Source organism: Silurus meridionalis, chromosome 4 (assembly GCF_014805685.1).
Source record: "Silurus meridionalis isolate SWU-2019-XX chromosome 4, ASM1480568v1, whole genome shotgun sequence".
NCBI lineage: Eukaryota > Metazoa > Chordata > Actinopteri > Siluriformes > Siluridae > Silurus > Silurus meridionalis.
In genome coordinates this window covers 16436340-16456075 of record NC_060887.1, presented here as the reverse complement: position 1 = coordinate 16456075, position 19736 = coordinate 16436340, and the positions used below count along the sequence as shown (strand labels likewise).

Genomic DNA, 19736 nt, shown 5'->3' with positions numbered 1-19736 from the left:
TAAAACGGACTAAAAAGAATAGCATTTGCAATTAGTAGCGTAAATTCAAACGCAGCAAATCATAAATATTGTGACAATGCATTAATATTATTAGGAGATTCATAATTATACTACAGTTTCGCTAATTTCTGCTAATTCCTACCAAGGCACCTCATCCCCCATAACATGGCAGTTGGTATGAGGGAGGGTTGGGATCATGATTGGTACAGAGGTATACCACCTGGGGAGGATTGATGGCACAGCTGGAATGACTTCTTCCACCCACCACCATTAGAACATTAGGAAAAGCTGCTTATGCTGTTTAACAAGGCAACATAACACACTCTGTGAATACTGCTCATGATAGACTAGTGCCATTCTGACTGACATGGAAGAGAGTGTGCCATCCATCCCCTAAAAGATGGCAAATTGTGCTCCTTAGACTAGACTCCTAGACTCCTGGCCAATAATAGTTTTTATTTGATGCTATTCTGGCTTTAATTTTATGTCTGTGAATCTCTATAGGACCCACACAAGTAATATTTTGGGATGCCTTTCTTGGAGAGGATCGTAAGCACGGAGGTACACACCAGAAGTTGGCTGGTAGATGATCCTGTAGCCCATGGTTGGTGAGGCAGGCGTGTCCCATGTGAGGCGGAAACGGTTGTACCATTCCTCAGACACCCTTAGGTTGCTGGGTGCAGTCAGTGGTACTGGGCAGTAAAAGAAAAAACATAATTATAACAAGGAACAGATGTGTTTACTCAAAGCCTGCAGCAACGTTCAGCATACGCTGGGTTTCGGCGCAAAACCTAACAGGTGCTTTTAGTCTGAGCAGCTCGAACATTCATCACTGTCACATTTGCCAACCCTCTTAATTCTCTTAGAGTCACAAACCTCACTGTCTTCACCTTGTGTTATCTTCAACTACGTTCACAAACATTTCCCACATGGTTCTCATTTTAACACACATCTTTTATTCCTTCATTCGAATGCGAGCTAATTCAGTCAGCTAATGAAGATCTGATCAACATGCACTGTCAGAAGACACTCAGCTACACTGTTGTTCAGTTCAAGGCATGATATTATGCTACTTACTGGTGGCTTTTAAAGCTAAGCTCTCATGGTGAGCAATATACCTTTAATCCTTTCCTTCAAGTTCCAGTTCCAGTCAACATGACTTATTTCAAATTTGTACCAGAAATGGAGCAATACTGGATGACTAAAAGTCTATTAAACAATTTTTTCACTGAAATCTTTAATATAGATGAGGTAATTTGGCTACTGTGTATAGGTATAATGTTATGTAGTAAATGGAGAAAAAAAATAATGCTGGTAAAAACAGGGGTGTCATATAAGTCCAGCATTATATGGTTAATTATATGGTTGCATTTTATGTAGCTTTATGTTATGTAGCTTTATGTTGTGTGTTGTAGCTCTATGTGGTTTAGTGTAGCACCAGGGTTCTGGAGAAACGTTGTCTCGTTGTTACTGTGTACTGTGAACCACTGTGTATAGTGGAAATGACAATAAAAGCCTCTTGACTTGACTTGACTAGCGTATATTATTAGATATTTACAGACCATTTTTTCTTAATGTTTCTACTATGATAATGGCTTTTTCAACATGGTCAAAGCCAGAACTCTAGCTTTTGACTTATTGTTTTAGGAAATGTGAAAGGATTCCAAACTTTTTTAAGACGCTATGAAACCTTAACTGTACAAAGGAACCTAACTGTTAACAGGCTTTTATTACATCATTTGTTACAGAGGGAGTCCTCTACAGAAAACATCGCCCTACCGGCATTTCTTACAACCCACAATGCAGTCAGAAGCAAAAACAGATCAGATTACAGAATTGATATTAATCAAGTCATTAACGCAAAGAACGAATACAAGCTCCAGTTCATTTTCAATTAGAGTTCACAGCAAGGTGGCATTAACATTTCTAATCAGTGAGTCACAGAACGGTAAATTGTCATTGGAAAGTGATCATTGAAAGTGTGGTAAACATAATCAATTCCATCAGAGGAAATAAGGCTAGTTTGATCACTTCATTACTGCTGGGAGAGTGGTGCTGTAATGGATGGCTTTCATTAAGCTTATTAAAGAGTAAAATCAATATTAGGCTGCCTGATTGAAAATGCGCTCCACAGGGGCTAGGACTGAACCTCTGGCCCATGCCAACTGCATCTACTAAAAATGCATCTGAAATGCTACAAGAGTTATACTGTACGTATATTTTCTTCTGATGTTTGCAGCTCTGGGATTCTTTTTCCGAGCAGAAGTTGTGCTTCTTGTCAAAGCATTTTTTACATTTTTGCTCATAGTGTGCTTTAGAAATTGTGGCAACACAAAATTTTTTTTAAAAAGCTCTTTAGTGGTCTCACTTCTAGAAAGAATCTGTAGATGCTGTAAGGCATTTAAGTGTATTTTTATTATACCAAGATGTGCAACATATTCTTAGGTAACCTTTTATATAACATTTCCCTAAACATTGTTTTAAAAATAAACTAATGTTCAAGCATCAGAGAGGCTGATGGCGTTACATCAGGCAAATGTTTTGGCTTTAATCAGCCATTCACAAACATATCAAAGTTCTTCTCCCATAAATATTTGTCTGTATAACATCATCTGGGTTGAAATGATGGTGCACCCAAAAACAAAAAACCCAGCAAATGGAAATAGAAGAGCATCATGACAAAGCAAATAAAAAAAACAATAAACACATTGATATACAGTGGAATCTGCTTATCTCGACCTCGGTTACCTCGACAACTATATTAAGTCAACGTTTTTGAAGTGGAACCGCCAAATTCTCGCTTTTTCTAAGCATTTTTTATCGGTTATGTCGACTTTTTTTTTTTTTATGTCGCCGAACCCTAATATCTCGAGCACAAGGGGGGGAAAAATTTGCCATTTAACGTCGGTTATCTCGGTGCAGCCACAGAAGAACTCACGGAAGTGGCGGAAAAATCAAGCCTTACAGCTGCTACAGGTGTTGTATTGTATACTGGTGAATCTCTGCTGTTAGTTAGTGCACATATGCCTTTTGTTGTTAAATGTTATGCGATGAACGGGAGGCAAAAGCCGAGCTAGGTGGCGCGGAACGTGGGATGAGCAAAAGCATAGAATGAACACCGGCATAATCGCGGGGAATCCGCGGTGCGCTTTGGGAAGAAAAGCGCAGCCGTTGAGAGAGTGCCGGTGGGAAGGCACGTACCGGGATACACATGAGCGATAATAACGACCGCCGTGAACCAACATATACCAACAATAACGGACAGTGAGAGTGTGGAAGTTTAAATAGGAGCTGGTGATGATGCTAAACGAGCACCATATGTGCGCAATTGAAGCCGAGAGCTTCAGAGAAAGCGGCCGAGAAAAGCACCTGACACGCTGAAGGGGGCCAAAGGGGGCGTGGCAGGTGGATTCCTGACAGATAAACATGTACTGTATGTATTTTTATAGCATGCCTTCATCAAACAAATCGCAGCAACGCTGTTGTGTAAAAAAACCCTTTAAAAACACGTGCATGCACATTCTCATTTATTAACGCACATCATGTACATAAAGAAATTTAAAGTACGTTAATATACTGCCGCCATTTTGATTTTCGTTTATCTCGATCATCGGTTACCTCGATGCTTTTTGGCGACCCCCTAGGACATCGACATAACCGGGTTCCACTGTATTTTGTTTTAGAATGTGTTTTATATACACCACATTTAGATAACTAATGTTGAGTCATAAACAATCATATATTTTAAGTTATCATGGAATGTTTGATGTAGTTATTATGTAGTACTTTTTCTTGTATAATTTTGTACTAATATCCTGCAGCTTTGGCAATAGTGCCAATGTCATGACATTATAATACACATGTAAGCCACTGGCAAGTTATTATCTTAGAGTAATGTTTTACCTGTAATGTGCAGTAGAGGACAAGAGAAGAGACTCACGTGTACGGCCGATAGAGGACAGAGAGAATGCGTTATCTTCTCCCTCTGGATAAATAGGGTTAACCGAGATCTTGTATTCCGTGTCTGAGAGAAGAGACTGCAGAATCACACTCTTTCTATTGGCTGGAACCATCACCTAAAAGGTAGCAGACAGAAAAAAAATTAAATACATTTCTGTATCGAAAGTATAAAATATAGATAAATATTTCTTTAAGAAATATTTGTTTCTTTCTTTTAGGAAGGTTCACTTAAGGTGGGCTGCTTACAGAAATATGGCAGTTACAAAGAAAAACAAAGGGAGACATCCATATTGCTGTATTCACTCCTCACAGACACATCATCAATCTCCGTCTCTCTCTCTCTCTTTCTCACACTTCCACCCACCCACTCTCACTCTTGGATCTCTTTCACTGTGCAGCCAACAATTGTTACTAGATGAATATCTGTCTATGTGTGATAATAATGTGTTGGTCAGGCAAAATTTGTATCAAGCCAGGAAAAATGGAAATAATGTTTCTAAGATTATCAATGAATCCATTTACAATCAATATTTACAATGCATGTTGCATAAACCATGTCTTTCATTACCAATTAAATCACTTAAATATCATAAAATTATAAATGAACCATCCATGCTTAGGAATACATTGCAATGGTTAAAAAAAATTAACATGACCTGTTATTAATTCCTCACCAAGGAAGAAAACGTATATAGTAAAAGAGATGAACAAGTCAACGTTTATATTCATTATTACTTAGTCATATATCAGATTAATTTACCCTGAGGTGAATGAGGAGCCCATCAAAGAAACATTGGGCACATGTTGAGAGAATTAACTGTGAATGGGATGCCATTCAAATGTAAGGCACCACAAACACAAACATACACATTTATACCTATAGGCAATCTAGTGTTTGTAGTCAGTGAGAGGAAACCAGAAAACAATAAGGAAACATACAAAGTGGGATCAGAGCTCAGGATCAAAACTAAGACCCTGGAGCTGTGAAACAGCAATACTGCATGCTCCACCGACAGGATTGACATGTGGCATACCAAATACTTGTTTTGCTAAAAATCCAGAATTATTTTGGGTTAAAAAAAAAGTATATACAAATTATTAAAAAAACAAGCCTAATTAAAGACTGAGAGAGGCATGTGCTTGTAAGCTTTGTACATGTTTGTGGAAAATGCCAATACAAATCCTAATGATGTGATCAAGGTAAAATTCTTTTACATTTTTAAAATGATCTCACTTTTATTTCTTAATGCTATTTCAGCTCTATTGCAGCTGTACAACGTGCTATGTTCAATGAAGCGTACACTCAAGTGTACACTCAGTCAGCCACTCTGCTGGAGGTACACAATCCCGCAACACTCCTGCCAGTGGAGCTGTCCACCAGACCTGTGGTGCTGAAACCAGACGACTAGAGTTGCTTTCTTTATCTCGTTCTCTCTAACTCGCTACCAAAGTTCTTTCAAAATGAGTATGTCCTCATATGACTCCTCTCCAAGAACAATGGAGAATGTATTATCCTCTGGTCGTCTTCTTTCTCTTCTTCCTTGTTTTTTTTTTTTAAGCTACCTCTCTCACCACATCTCAGTGGCAGTGACCTAAATGTCAGTTGAAGAGATAATGGAATTTCCTTTGTCCTGCTCCTGCCTCCTTTATCTTTCTCCCGGCTTGACCTACGGTGGCTCACTGTGAGAATTAAAACTCAAGTGTGGTTGATGGTAAGACACACACTCCAGCGCAAAGCTGAAAATAATTTCAAACTGTTTCCTTAAGGATAGTGTAAAATTTTCCCTGCGAGAAGCAGGGGGTCAGATGAATTCTCTCTCTTGGCCAAATCTGATTTTCAGGTTTAGATGAATAGAAACACGGCTGATTATAAGCATGGCAAGTCAAGGTCGAATCAATGTCAATACAATGTAGTTTAAAAATGATCGAGGCTGCAGCACCTGTTCAGCCTCTCAGAAGGATTCTGCAGCTAAGAAATAACTGAAGAGGCAGACGTGTTCAAAATATCCAGAGGGCCAGAAACATTCCTTAAAGCAACTTAAAATCAAGAGAGTCTAAACAGCTCAAAGGGTGAAATATATATATATATATATATATATATATATATATATATATATATATATATATATATATATATATTAGTACAAGACAAAGCACTACTATGTGCATATGCATTCTAACTAACAGACAGATTGATACAATTTTTCAGTGACTACAGTCAAACTGTAAAGAATTAGTACATAGTTACAAGTGTGAGGAAGAGAAGTCTGGTGGGCTTAAAGGGTTATGATGACTTCTGAGACTTTCACACTACACAGTGGTAATAAATTTGTTATGGTGTGTTTGCAGTGAGTGAGAAGAAAATCCTGACATTACAGGACCTCAATGAAATACTATTGGTGGCACTGTCGCTCTTTCTGTGTTAATGATTTTTTTTTTAAACCAACAGAACACAAGAGTCAAACAGTCCCTCAGAGATGTCCGTGAGATGGGAGCAAAAAGAGTATCGTTTCATCTTTCAGACAAAACCTTTTACAGTTTTGACAAGTACTGTAACTGTTTTCGGGTTTAAGAATGCGTAGGCATGATTTAAAGTCTTAGTGGGAACCAAATGTCCTCAATAGAACAGGAATTTTTGACCTTTTTGACATTGTATATATATATATATATATGTATGTACAGTACAGACCAAAAGTTTGGACACACCTTCTCATTCAAAGAGTTTTCTTTATTTTCATGACTATGAAAATTGTAGAGTCACACTGAAGGCATCAAGGGCCCAAGAAGGAGAGTGATGGGGTGCTGCCCTGGCCTCCACAGTCACCGGACCTGAACCCAATCGAGATGGTTTAGGGGTGAGCTGGACCGCAGAGTGCAGGCAAAAGGGCCAACAAGTGCCAAGCATCTCTCGGGGAACTCCTTCAAGACTGTTGGAAGACCATTTCAGGTGACTACCTCTTGAAGCTCATCAAGAGAATGCCAAGAGTGTGCAAAGCAGTAATCAAAGCAAAAGGTGGCTACTTTGAAGAACCTAGAATATGACATTTTTCAGTTGTTTCACACTTTTTTGTTATGTATATAATTCCATATATAATTCCACATGTGTTAATTCATAGTTTTGATGCCTTCAGTGTGAATCTACAATTTTCATAGTCATGAAAATAAAGAAAACTCTTTGAATAAGAAGGTGTGTCCAAACTTTTGGTCTGTACTGTATGTTCATATGTTCAAGCATTTATTTATCATTGTCCTGGTAACATCCTGGTCATAATCAATATGGATCTAAGTCCAAGCCCAGACTTCCACACTGGGAGGTGATAAAATTCACCGTAGATGGATCGCCAAACCAGTGAAGTGCATAATGCACAGATTCATGCTTATAGGAAATTTACTATATACAACGTCTGAATATGTTTGTGTGTGTTTGTATGTTTGTTTTTGTATGTGAGATCTCACCGATTCCTCTGCACGGTCTCCTCTCTGGCTGACATAAGTCACTTTGTACTGCTCAACATCTGCATCATCATTGTCCCAGCTGACCTGCAGACTGTACGTGGTCTCATCGTCCACCAGGAGATTACTCACTCCAAGCCGCGTCACTGGAGAACACAGCTCAATGAGTTCTGACTTCTTATTCCCCAACACGCTACTGTTCTCAATTTAACTCCACCCAAAAAGGCGTCACAAATGCACAAAAAGGAACAGCGGGTTGTGAGACGTTGCTAATGGAAACCTGCCCACTTGCCACTAGACTAATGTAATAAACTATTAAAGCACAAACAATTCTGAAGCGCAAATGATTAAGCCACTTAGCAGGCTGTGCCGATGTGCTTTCTCCTGGAGCAGTAAACAATGTTTCTGCTGGAGCGGTAAACAAGTGCCATCTGGCTCCTCCAGGATACGAGTCAGAGAAAAAGCAGCAAAGAAACTGGGAACAAAGAGCTCTCTGCCTCTCACTTTTTCTCCCTGCGGACCTGAGCAAAAGCTTCCTGTACTGTCCGATTCACACAGCACAGCAGCATGACCAAACACACATCAGTCAGCTCTCACCTGGTGGGGCTGTAGAGGGGAAGGCCGTGGTTGCAGGCATAGGCACTGGAGAGAAAAAAGATTTATAATGAAATAACAGAGACAGTCGGTTTGGAAAGACAACCACCAGGAAATGGAATAAATTCTTCAAGACCTGTTAACTTCACTAACAAAAGTCAATATACAGGCAAAGTACAGCACTGCATATAGAGAACTAGTACTAATTACTAATAAAGGATTAATACTAATTCAGTACACCTTATTAAGACTAATTAATATACATCAGCATTATTGAATGAAGCAAAAAGAAAAAAAATGATTTTGGATAAACAACAGTTAAAAATCTCCTCCAATCTTGGTCCAGTTTTCAAATAATAATAAAATATTTTATGTTCTTAAATGCACCCGCATCTAAGACAAACCAATGTCAGCTATATATAAGTAAACAGTGCTTTATAAGCGCAATATCTTACATGTGATCTCTAGTGCAGACACAGCGCTGCTCTCAGCCTCATCTCTGTAGATAGCAGACAGCAGCACTTCATACTCAGTAAGAGGAGAAAGATCATTCACCACATAGGTATTTATATTGCCTGATATAACCACCTTTAAAACACAAACAGAAGGATATGTAGAAATCAGGCATGAATGAAAAACATGACACTGTGTATTAGGCGTAGAATAGTTTGAACACAATTTTATATTTGTTAGGAAGTGGTGTAACAAATGAATATTGTTCGAATGGAGGCTTTCGATTCTTACACATACCAAACAATACATTTTTCTGTTGAAATAATCTAAATGAAAGAAATGGTAGTGACAAATGACGCGCAGAAGTCAGAAATTACGTCTCGAACTGGTTTGCAAAAGTATGGGAGAATTTGTGCGCTACAGACATGCCCCCTTTAGTGAGTCACTAATAGTGAACGTTTAGTCATGCTTATTTATGTTACATTCTAATACACACCATTTGTAGCATTATATGCTGGTATGTGCCGACAGGATCGTGATATGTGTGAGAGGATTTTTGTTTTATTGATGAAATGTTTTCATCGAATAAAAATGGAAACTGAATGCACAGTTGTTCTGAGACTGCATCGTATTGAACACGTCCATATCTTTGTATTGTCTCGGATTTTTACATTATTTTTGTATCAATACATTCCTGACGTTTGTGTATCGAAGTTGACAAAAACGGCATCCAGTAGCAACAGTATACCACCAATGCAAGCAGAGAAATCACCGATCACAGAACTGAAACTAAATATTGTTTGATATTGTTTGATTCTGGTTTCACATTTCAGCAGTGATCAACTGTGATACTGGGGATTTGTGAAAATATGTCTGGGGCTGTGGGTCATGGAGTTGCTGTGCCATTCCAGCCCCATTCTCATGGCGTGTCATTATTTTCTGCTCCGACGGCTCTCAGTAAACATATTGACCTGCAGCGCTATCTGTAAAGTACAGCTGCACCAACTCCCAGCCAGTCATAAAAACCTCTGATGCATTTTACTGCACACACACACACACACACACACACGCACACACGCACACACACACGCACACACACACACTCATTCATAATATTCTATACCATGTACTGCAACAAAGAGCTAAAATACCCTCATTTAGACAAACATGACTGATCAGGGTGTGTACTGATGATGAGATTTAAACTATGTAATTTCACCGTAATTGTTCATGAGGGGAAACAAAGACCTCGGTTTCTTTACCATACCGAAAAACTAATATAGTAAATAAAACACAAGCACCCAATGAATATCCTGATATTAAAAATCTGTACAGTTATTTTTATGAAAACATGTTCTCTTCAAAATGTCCTTTCTCCCATTCATCAATTATTTAATTCCATCTGTCAGGAATTCATGGCACATTTGTGTTCAGAGGAACAGCATGCTCCTGGACCTCATGAGAAATGGCTCACTTGCAGTGTTTTTGCTATTTGTCCCAAAAGAAAATTTTGTAGCAGCTGAGAAAATTAAATTCCAACTGCCACTATTTCCTGGAGATCATGTTCAGGCGAAGGTCACAGATATTGAAACCTTCAGGTGCGTGGCATTTTATCTTCGCTCCGAACAACACTTTACGCCGATGAATGTGACTCACCGCATCGCTGATAACTCATCCGAATGCTCCTGCTCAACTGAAAATTCATGATTATTACGATGCTTCTGCAGGTATTTACAGCCTCTCCACGTATACGTTCAATTGTTTATCAAGTGTTTTTGAATATACAGCACGCAATATTTCTGACCTCTTTAGTCTCTCCTCCTGTGGAAGGTCTCCAGGAGAGTGTATAAAGCTCCACACCATCCCCTGGCTGTGTCCAGCTCACCCGGAAACTACTTGGTGTTACCTCATCAATTCTAATGGCCCGTGGAGCTGGAACGAGCTCTGTGTGACATCAAAATAGAGAAGCAATCATGTAGTCTTATTAGCCGAGAGAGCTATATAAAAGAGCTATAAACTATATGCTGTACATTCTAAACCTTACACGTCACACTGTACACTAGTTTGGTACGCAGTCCAAAAATATCAGACCACAAAATATGCCCACATTACATTGACATCTGCATTCTTCTTTGCTTGAACATAACCTGGAAATTAGCATCTATTTGATCGATTCTAGCCCTGAGTAAACTTGCTGAAACAGCTGCTGCACTTACTTCTTGAAGATAGAAGAAAGCTATACAAAATTTTTGTGTGCTATTAGATTACTGAGATGACACTGGCAGAATGCCTGTGAAAATGATGGTACAGATCTATCATTGACTGTAGATAATGAATGCTTGCTGAGTGTAATAGACTATCAGCAATAGTACTTCATCTGGGAACGAGAAGGCTTTTGGGCAAATCTGAGCTCGGGCCAGAAGAACATGCAATTCAAATTATACAGCAAAATTACTTTTATTATCGCATTCTGAATAGCCTTTAAATGAAATATTCTTACTTGTGGTAAATACTCCCTTCAGGGGTTCTGACTGATCCCCATCATACACAGCAAACACAGACACGGTGTACTCTGTTTGAGAGTCCAGGTTCCTTAGATACACGTTAGAAACTGGACCCGTTTCAACCTGAGTTACAAAATACAACAACATTAAGTATTTATACACAGTTTATATGCAGAGCCTGGATTGTAATAAATTGTAATAAAGTGTAATAAATGCCATAAATGTATTTACATGATGCAAAAATAGTTAAATCATTATGTTCTATTATACACAGATCTGGCATAACATTATTACATTATGACTGGTGACTAAATGTCACTAATTATCTCTTTATCATGGCACCTGTTAGTGAGTGGGATATATTAGGCAGCATGTGAACATTTTGTCCACAAAGTCGATGTGTTAGAAGCAGGACAAATAGGCAAGCGTAAGGATTTGAGGGAGATTGGAAAGGGCCAAATTGTGATAGTTGGACAATTAATCCAGGGTATCTCCAAAACTGCAGCTCTTGTGGGATGTTTCCCAGTCTGCAGTGGTCAGTCAAAAATGGTGGTCATAATGTCCTGCCTGATCGGTGGCCATAAAGTTATGCCTGGTCAATGTACCTGTATTTACAAAAATCAAAGTCTAGTTCATTCCAATTAAATCCAAATACAGTATTTCTACCAAAATCTTCTCTACAATCATTCTGGGTGGGACATCTTCTGGTAGTTTACCAGTACATACATTGAAAAACATTTGCTCTGTCATTCTGTTATTGACATAATGTTGCGTATCGTTTCATCACTGACAATGCTGTCTTCATGATATATAGTGAGCACTTTAAATCTACGAAAAGGATAATGAACATATGGAAACTAATATGATATTATATTAAAAGCACTACTTTTAAAGGCACTCAGAAAAGCATTGCAGCTCTCACTTGTCCTGTGAAACAGGATGACTCATAAGTAATCATGAAATCTTATATATAAACATCTAATTAGGTTGCACATTATAGATAATAACCTACCTCGTTAGTTTGCGCACCGTTACTTTTGCCGTACTTTAGCTGATAGCCTTTGACTGCGCTTGATGTCGAATCCCAGTTTAGTCGCACTGAGCTGTGGTCCACCTCAGTGACACGTAGATTACGGGGAGGCCTCAGAGACACTGGACATACACATAAAATTAGATTATGCCAACAACTAAAAGGAAAAAATATTTTCCATTTTGCTTTAATTCACTTTACTTGCATCAGACTGAGTCACCAAGTGAACTTATTAAACCACAAAACAAAGTAAAAAATATAATCCAAAATTGCTTTTAGTATTCTTTCAGTATAACATTTGGAGCAGAAAGCGAGTCTGAAGTGCTCCGTGTGAGTGTTTGAGGTAAAAATCACTAACAGGTGGTCTGCTGCATTGTAGCAGGATCGCTGGCTTCATCTCCGAACATGGCGTACACTGTCACTGTGTAGTCTGTATCCGGGCTTAAACCCACCAGCCTAAAGTCTGTCACGGTGTCTGCCACTTTGACCTGCAACACACAAAAAAAAGGAGTCCACCACCGGCATCTTTAAACCATTTATCAAGGCTTCAATCCACTTGCCTCCTCAGTGGTTTATTAATGAAAACTCCATTTAGTCAATAAGGACTCAGCACACTTTATGCATCACAATAAGTGTGAAGCTATTGATTGCTTAATTTAAGTGTTCTGAAAGGGAGACAGTCAATAAAAGTGGCTCGGGCTGCATATGTCTTAAAACAGCGGATTTACAGAAAACAAACATCTCTATTTATTTATTTTTCCAGGCCAGATATGGGTTTGACTACATGTTGTTGATAATGATGCTGATACTGAAATGAGTAAGCCACTTAGCATTGATCAGACATGGCTGTTACACTTAGCTATGTTTATGTTTCCCTGGTGGACATGAAAATGCTGTAGTTCCCCCTTTTGCTATTTTCACAGAGCACAGTTTGCTGTCTGCTTTGCTTTAATAGCCATGATTACTTGCTAAAAAAAATACAGTGTCATCTGTCTGTTAGCATGGCAACAGAGACTAGATTTACATCACATACTGAAACACGGAATTGGATATTAGAAGTTATGAGCATGAATACAAGTAAATAAGCAGATTATCATACCCAAGTCTAAAACTAGTATATCAATGCATTTCGAATCTCTAGCTTAGATGTGGCTACGAATGTGGTCTGAAATATGGTGTGATTCCCAAACATACAGAACCTCTTACCTCGATCTCATCCATAGTTTCACTGCTTAGCGGTGCATAAAGTAGCATGTACCCAGTAGCCCCTTCTGCAGGCCTCCATCGAGCATGCATGGTGCTGTGAGTCACATCGTCCAGGTCCAGACCACTGACCACAGGCAAAGCCACTGAAAACACACATGCACGGTTGCCATGTAATGAGACATTACAAAAAATTGTCACGGCATTTTGTTTCAGTCAGTTCACTCTAAGACCTAAAAAGTAATTACAATATGTATTACGGAAGTCAGGTATGCATAAACAAGCATAGATAGTATGTTTGATTAAAATCTGATGCCATACGGCATAACGTTTCCTTAGACAGGTACTGAGTGTAAAGTGTAGTTTAGAATGTATTCCTTTATGTTTGTGTGTGCTCTGACTTACGCGTGGTCTCACGGCCCCTGAGAGGCTCACCGGCCGAGGTTGTGTACACAGCAAACACAGCGATCTCATACTCTGTCAGTGAGCTGAGGCCTTTCAGCACGGCTGTGGTCTCTGTGCCGTCCACCACAACCTAGTGTTAAATGAAAATTGATTTTGCTTTACGTTTCCCCAAACTCATATCAAGAGGTTTTATACACATGAGCTCCAAGGCTTTACACATGTCCAGACCAGACAGCAGTAGGCAATCTCCTGACTAACATGTTGTAAGAAGCAGAAGGTGGTTACAGAGAAGACTTATAGCTGTGTATCCTGCTTATCTTAGATGGCGATGTATATCACTACACACTTCTTATTTAACTGTTTTCTCACAATGGATTTTTTTTTAACAGTAATTTGTTTTTATGCATTTGTCTTGCAAACATGCTTTACTGAACAGCAATACATTAAGCTGAGGGAATAAGCAGGGAATGAGCCTGTTTGTGTTTTAATTAATTGAACACACAAACTGCCTGGACATCATCTGGATTTTATCATTCCAGGGACAATGGGAATGTTAGCAGGATTTTGGGGTTTAGCTGGTCTGCTACTTGAATGTTTAAGCAGCTGACTTAAGGATAGAGTTTCTTATTTTTAAAAGAGTGCCTAGGCTCGGAGAATATTTTTTAAATCCGTCATGCAACAGAGCTCGCTATAATCTCAATATATAAAAGCATGTGTGATTGGACCGGTGGAAAGAGGAAGACTTCTCACTGTAATTGCAGTTCAGCTGAAAGGCAGCAGAGAGGTCTAAGTATTTACAAACTACTTTGCAGCACTTTGCTGTTACCATATAATTTACAGTCTAAAGGGAAACGGGCGGTCATTAGACACTTACCTCTTGTGGCTGACCTCCTGTGCTGGGATAGTAAATCACACGATACTTCAGAACGCTGCCTGGCCCCTGAGTCCAGGACACACGGAAACTTCTCGCCGTCACTTCAGACGTCACCAAATCCTGAGGAGAATTTTGTGTGTCTTCAGGGACTGAATCTCCTGAAAGCCAAAGTAGAAATGGCAGTAGAGGCATTACAGTGAGAGAAATCGGGCAGTTAAGCAACAAATGCATTAACCACAAATAATACATAAAAGGAATAAGAGATGCAATGTCCTGAGATTAAATACATGTACAGAAAATTGATCTAGTTTCATTTACTGATGTTAATCTTTTTTCTCTGACAGACACAGATTGAAAAAAATGTCCATCTCTATAGTTTATATTTGGTGATGCTTTCCCCTGGAGAGAATAACATTAATAAGCTTTTTTTATATAAAGTCTAGCAGGAATCAGCATTCGTAAAAGAGTTTGGACCACCCATACGCAGAACATTTCAAATTATTTTATACACTTGTTTCTGCAAGACTTCTTTTTTTATCATCACTAACTAGTTTGCATTTATTCAAATTATTCTTACGAGCCATCAGTAATTTTACTCCTATATTTTCATATAAAATCAGTGTTTTATACCCATTTTTGTAAAACATGCCTCTACTGTTGACTATGTAACCACTAGTTTAAAATGGCAATAGCCATTTAAAATCCTGTACAGACTGTATAACAATACATACTTTTGATCTCTTTGTCTTGTTGCTCGACACCGTCGCACACAGTCCTGGTCAGACCCTCCACTATGGAATTCATGATGACGAAGTCGGCCACGTTGTAGGTGTGTGTCTCGTGGCTCAGAGGCAATGACCTTCAGCTCATTTTCATCTGCGTTCTTAACCCCTATACACATTCAGAGCAACAAACACACACAGTTATAATTACACAGATTAATAAAGACACAGGCATTTTGGCTCATATGGTACATTCTGTAAATATTTTCTGACACATGTATGTTTCTCGCACATACATATATAAGGAGTAAAACATGATGGAGCAAATATAACTAGGTTTTATTCTTCTTTGCCATTGCAATTTATCAGTAATGCCTTTTTAATAAAAGAATACTACTTTTTTTTATCTATTATACTAACATTAAATGCCATGAAACAGTCATGACATAAGAACAGTTGTTCTTCTTGAAGATAAAACAACAATAAAAATGCAGCTTAAATCTTTAAAACAAAAATTTTTTTTTTATATCTAAAAATATAAACCAGCAGCTTCACCTTTGGCTCTTACAAAGCACTTAATTAATCAACACCTTCTGAGCAATCAGATTCCGATCTGTGCAGTGGTTGAATTGACTTAAATGACCTTCATCATATTTCTAGCCTTTAAACCTTCTACAGTCTGTGTTTTACAAACATTATAGTATTTGTATGTAGGGTTGCAAAAGAGTGGAAGTTTTCAATGGAAACTTCATCCGAGGAAATTTTGGAAGTAATCCATGTTGAAAACAGCTGTCAGGGAACCAACCCCAGCCACTCTTAGTGCCGGTCCCAAGCCCGGATAAATGGGGAGGGTTGCGTTAGGAAGGGCATCCAGCGTAAAAACATGTGCCAAATTAAACATGCGGATGATCCGCTGTGGCGACCCCTAATGGGAGAAGCCGAAATAAAGTTTTTTCTTTAAGTTTCCTGTTATGGGCTAACCTGCAATTTTGTAAATTCCTAGGTTATTCCCATGAAATCCCATCAATTTCCATATATTCCCCTTAATTACCATGGAACGTTTCCAATCTTGAAAATTCCTGGAATTTTGCAACCCTATTTTTATGACACAAAGCCCTTTGAAGAATCAGCACTCACCAATGGCAAAGAGCTCAACCCCGGCATCTTTTAAGTTCTGGGCAGGAACGTCTACAGCGTCCTGTGATTTACCATCAGTGATCAGGATCCCGATTTTCGGAACGCTGCTTCGAGAACCTGATTCTGGTTTGAAGCTGTTCTTCAGAATGTATGTAAGGGCCAAACCTGTAGACACACAACATTTAAAAATGGCAAAACACCCAGAATGTCTATCATATGCTTTCTCTGCTCGAACACTGCGCGTATGCTACCTGTGAGTGTGTTTCCTCCTTTGTACGGCAGGTTTTTGACAGCATCAATGACAGACTCTTTAGTGGCAAATGCATTGAGGTGCCACTCAGTCCTGGGATCTCCACTGTACTGGGCCAGGCCTAAACATTCAAAACATGACATGACTTTTAATAACTTACTATTTACAACTTACTATTACACAAACAAACATATGCTAAACAGGCAGGAAAAAAGGAGAGCAAAAAACAGCATACCGATACGGGTTTTATCAATTCCCACATCGAAAGCATTAACCAGGTTCTCCAGGAATGCGCGCACCAGACGAAAGTTGAGCCTGCCGATGCTCCACGAGCCATCTACCAGGAAGACGATATCAGCAATCGCAGCTGTGGTGCACACAAACTGATCCGCTGCAGAGTGATGAAAGAGAAACAGAGAGCAAGACAAGATTCATTCACATTGATATCGCAAAACACTCAGACATTAACACACACATAGGGCTATATAAATGGAGATGCGCAAGTGCAGATTTCATTCCTCAATAAAAAAATTTATAAAAAAAAAAAACAGTACAAAGGAACTGCTCACAAATTGGAAAGTAAATGTGTATTAAATCACTTCCAGTAACATAACACATGGAGAACGACACAACAGTATGATTTGTGTGTATAATAAAACGCAAGTCAAACATACTGTCATCTGACATGTTCTAACACTGCAGAGGATTTGCTCTGGGCTCCACTCAAGCAACAACACATGAATCTTTAAAAAAGTGATAGATTGCACCTTTCATTCTTTCGATGTACGCGCATGAGCAGTGCTTCTCCCTAGTAAACCTCACCAGAGTTCAGCACCAGCGGGTTATAAACAAACACATTTTTAACATGAGCAGTAATGGAGGCGCTCCCACTGAAGGCAGTAAATCGAGAAATTGCAAAAACACACAAGGGCATAAGAGTGAGCTGTATTCATCTTTTAGCCAGTTATGCCTAGTAAAACATGCTCTTGAAGCCCCACACTATAATACTTAGCTATTTCTCTGTATCTCCTTCATGTCTGGTAGGAATCTATATGGAGCAGTGGCCTCACATTTTGTTAGGCTCATGCATAATAAAAGTGTAGCTGTTAATAAATTGCATTGTATTATCAACATTTTTATTGACATATTAATTGATTCGCAGCACTAACCCATGAATATAATGTCATTCAGAAGACTGAATGGCATTAATTACCTCAAATTAAAAAAAAAATCTTATCACGGTTGACTAATACTATAAGCTGATATCTAGTGAATTTATAGTGAAACCTGTCAATATGCAGGTCAAAGTGATCCAGCATGCAGACGAGCAGCTTGTTTGGACTGCTTTAGACGTACATTTTTGGTTACTGTGTTTCCAATAAAGCTAATATTATAATATTATTAACTAGGGTTGCCAGGTTTAAAAAAAAATAAAGAAAAACTATGTTCAATCATCATCATTAACATCCTCATTGAGCGTAAAAGGTTCACACCAAAACTGAGCAAATCAACCGAATATCAGCATAGATTTGTCAAATAGCAAGATTATTTGATATAGTTGTTTACTCAAAAAGTGGTAATTAGCATGAATGAGCTGTGATCAATAAACTATGTAGATTTGAATAGAAACCCTTTCATACATTCATTATTTTAAGAACATTTCCAGATTCTTTTGATGATTTTTGTTCCCTTATACAACGTGTCATCATTTTTATCAAAAATATATGAGTTGGATACAAGCAGATCTTCCAATAATAAACTGTTATTAAAATCCAAATATTATAGAATTATAGCCAAAATTATAGAACACCTACTTAAAAATAAAAAATAGCCATTTTCTTGAAATTTACCGTTCATTAAAACGGCTAACATTTCCTTTTGGTGATTTACATCTTGCATTTCCTCAAAGTGCCTATGAATAAGTGTTGATGCTCTGAGAAGGTTAATATGTCAGGTATTCTGACTGTGCCAAAATACATTACATGAAAGTGAAAATGCTAAATTCAGCACCTTTGAGATGCAGCGCAAGAGTTAGCAAATCACTTGTGTGTGTAAGTGCAATAGAAGCTCATTCTCTAGCCCATTTTTTTAAATTATTAAGTTCTGTATCTCCTATTTCTATTACCAAACAGGTGTGGTATAACCTGTGGAATTACACTATGCAGCTGCGGACCATTACACCTTCGGCTGCTACCTGTCACAAAGCTGCAAGAGCAAATCAAGACAACTCGCAAGAATGAGCGTCCTGAGCAAGATGGTCATTAAATACACAGCGAGAGATCCACTTATTAAGATGGTGATGAACCACAAGGCTGTTCTGCCTTATCAGCGAGCTTGAGCATGAGCCTGATTATGCTGATGGGAACCAGTGGTGAGAACGTATCAGGATCATCACTGATCCAGCTGAATTGATTTCGCTCTAATCCCTGAGAGCTTCTCTTCAGAGACTCGGCAACAGAGAACGTTTCTGTCTTAGAAGCCTGAGGTCATGTGATCAGAGCGGAGTATTGGTAATAGTGCATCGATGCTCTTGGGTACATGGCCTGAGGTTTCCTTTAGCGCACTGGCACAAACATGCAAGCTGGAAGGAGAAAAAAAAACAAGCAGGTGAGATATCATGAAATTCAACACAAACAAATACATGCAAGATAAGCAATAAGATATTCTATACATACACATCTTCATTTATTAAATTCCTTTTATTCTCCAATGACATTTTCACATACAAGCTTAAAGCTTAACATACAATCATCTCCACTGATTCAGTGTGGCATTAAGACATTAAATGAGGACATTCAGACTGTGTAAAGATGCCTATGTGAATATGTTAGTTTGCCTTATTCCACTGAGGCCCATGTGTCTGGACTATTCATCTGCTTTGCTGGCGTCCAATAGTAAAGGCTGTAACTCAGTTATGTCTCTGCTGGCAATGCCTGTTGAAGAGGGGTCCAGGAAAAAAGGAAGCAGAGCAAAAGATAATAATACCCTAGAAGCTGAAAATAAACCCAGGCCACTTTTACACCTAACAGTCATTTTGCTGAGTCTGAATCAGGAGTTAAAAGCAATACAGTTATTTGGTTTGGTTTCACAAAGCACACAATTAAAGAAAAACCGAAAATGTAAAAAAAAAAGAAGGCTAAGGGCATGTGTT

General features: G+C 38.6%; 1 protein-coding gene across 1 annotated transcript in view; it reads right to left on the bottom strand.

Moving 5' to 3' along the window:
* col14a1a (collagen, type XIV, alpha 1a) overlaps positions 1-19736 on the bottom strand; it is a 91820-nt gene that overhangs the window by 45905 nt on the left and 26179 nt on the right. Inside the window, 17 exon segments of the mRNA XM_046846347.1 lie at positions 570-692; positions 3941-4076; positions 7417-7559; positions 8011-8055; positions 8463-8595; positions 10265-10404; positions 10961-11087; positions 11977-12116; positions 12353-12482; positions 13201-13343; positions 13603-13732; positions 14477-14634; positions 15208-15317; positions 15319-15367; positions 16336-16500; positions 16587-16706; positions 16821-16976. Coding sequence (XP_046702303.1) covers positions 570-692; positions 3941-4076; positions 7417-7559; positions 8011-8055; positions 8463-8595; positions 10265-10404; positions 10961-11087; positions 11977-12116; positions 12353-12482; positions 13201-13343; positions 13603-13732; positions 14477-14634; positions 15208-15317; positions 15319-15367; positions 16336-16500; positions 16587-16706; positions 16821-16976 — 2148 coding nt within the window.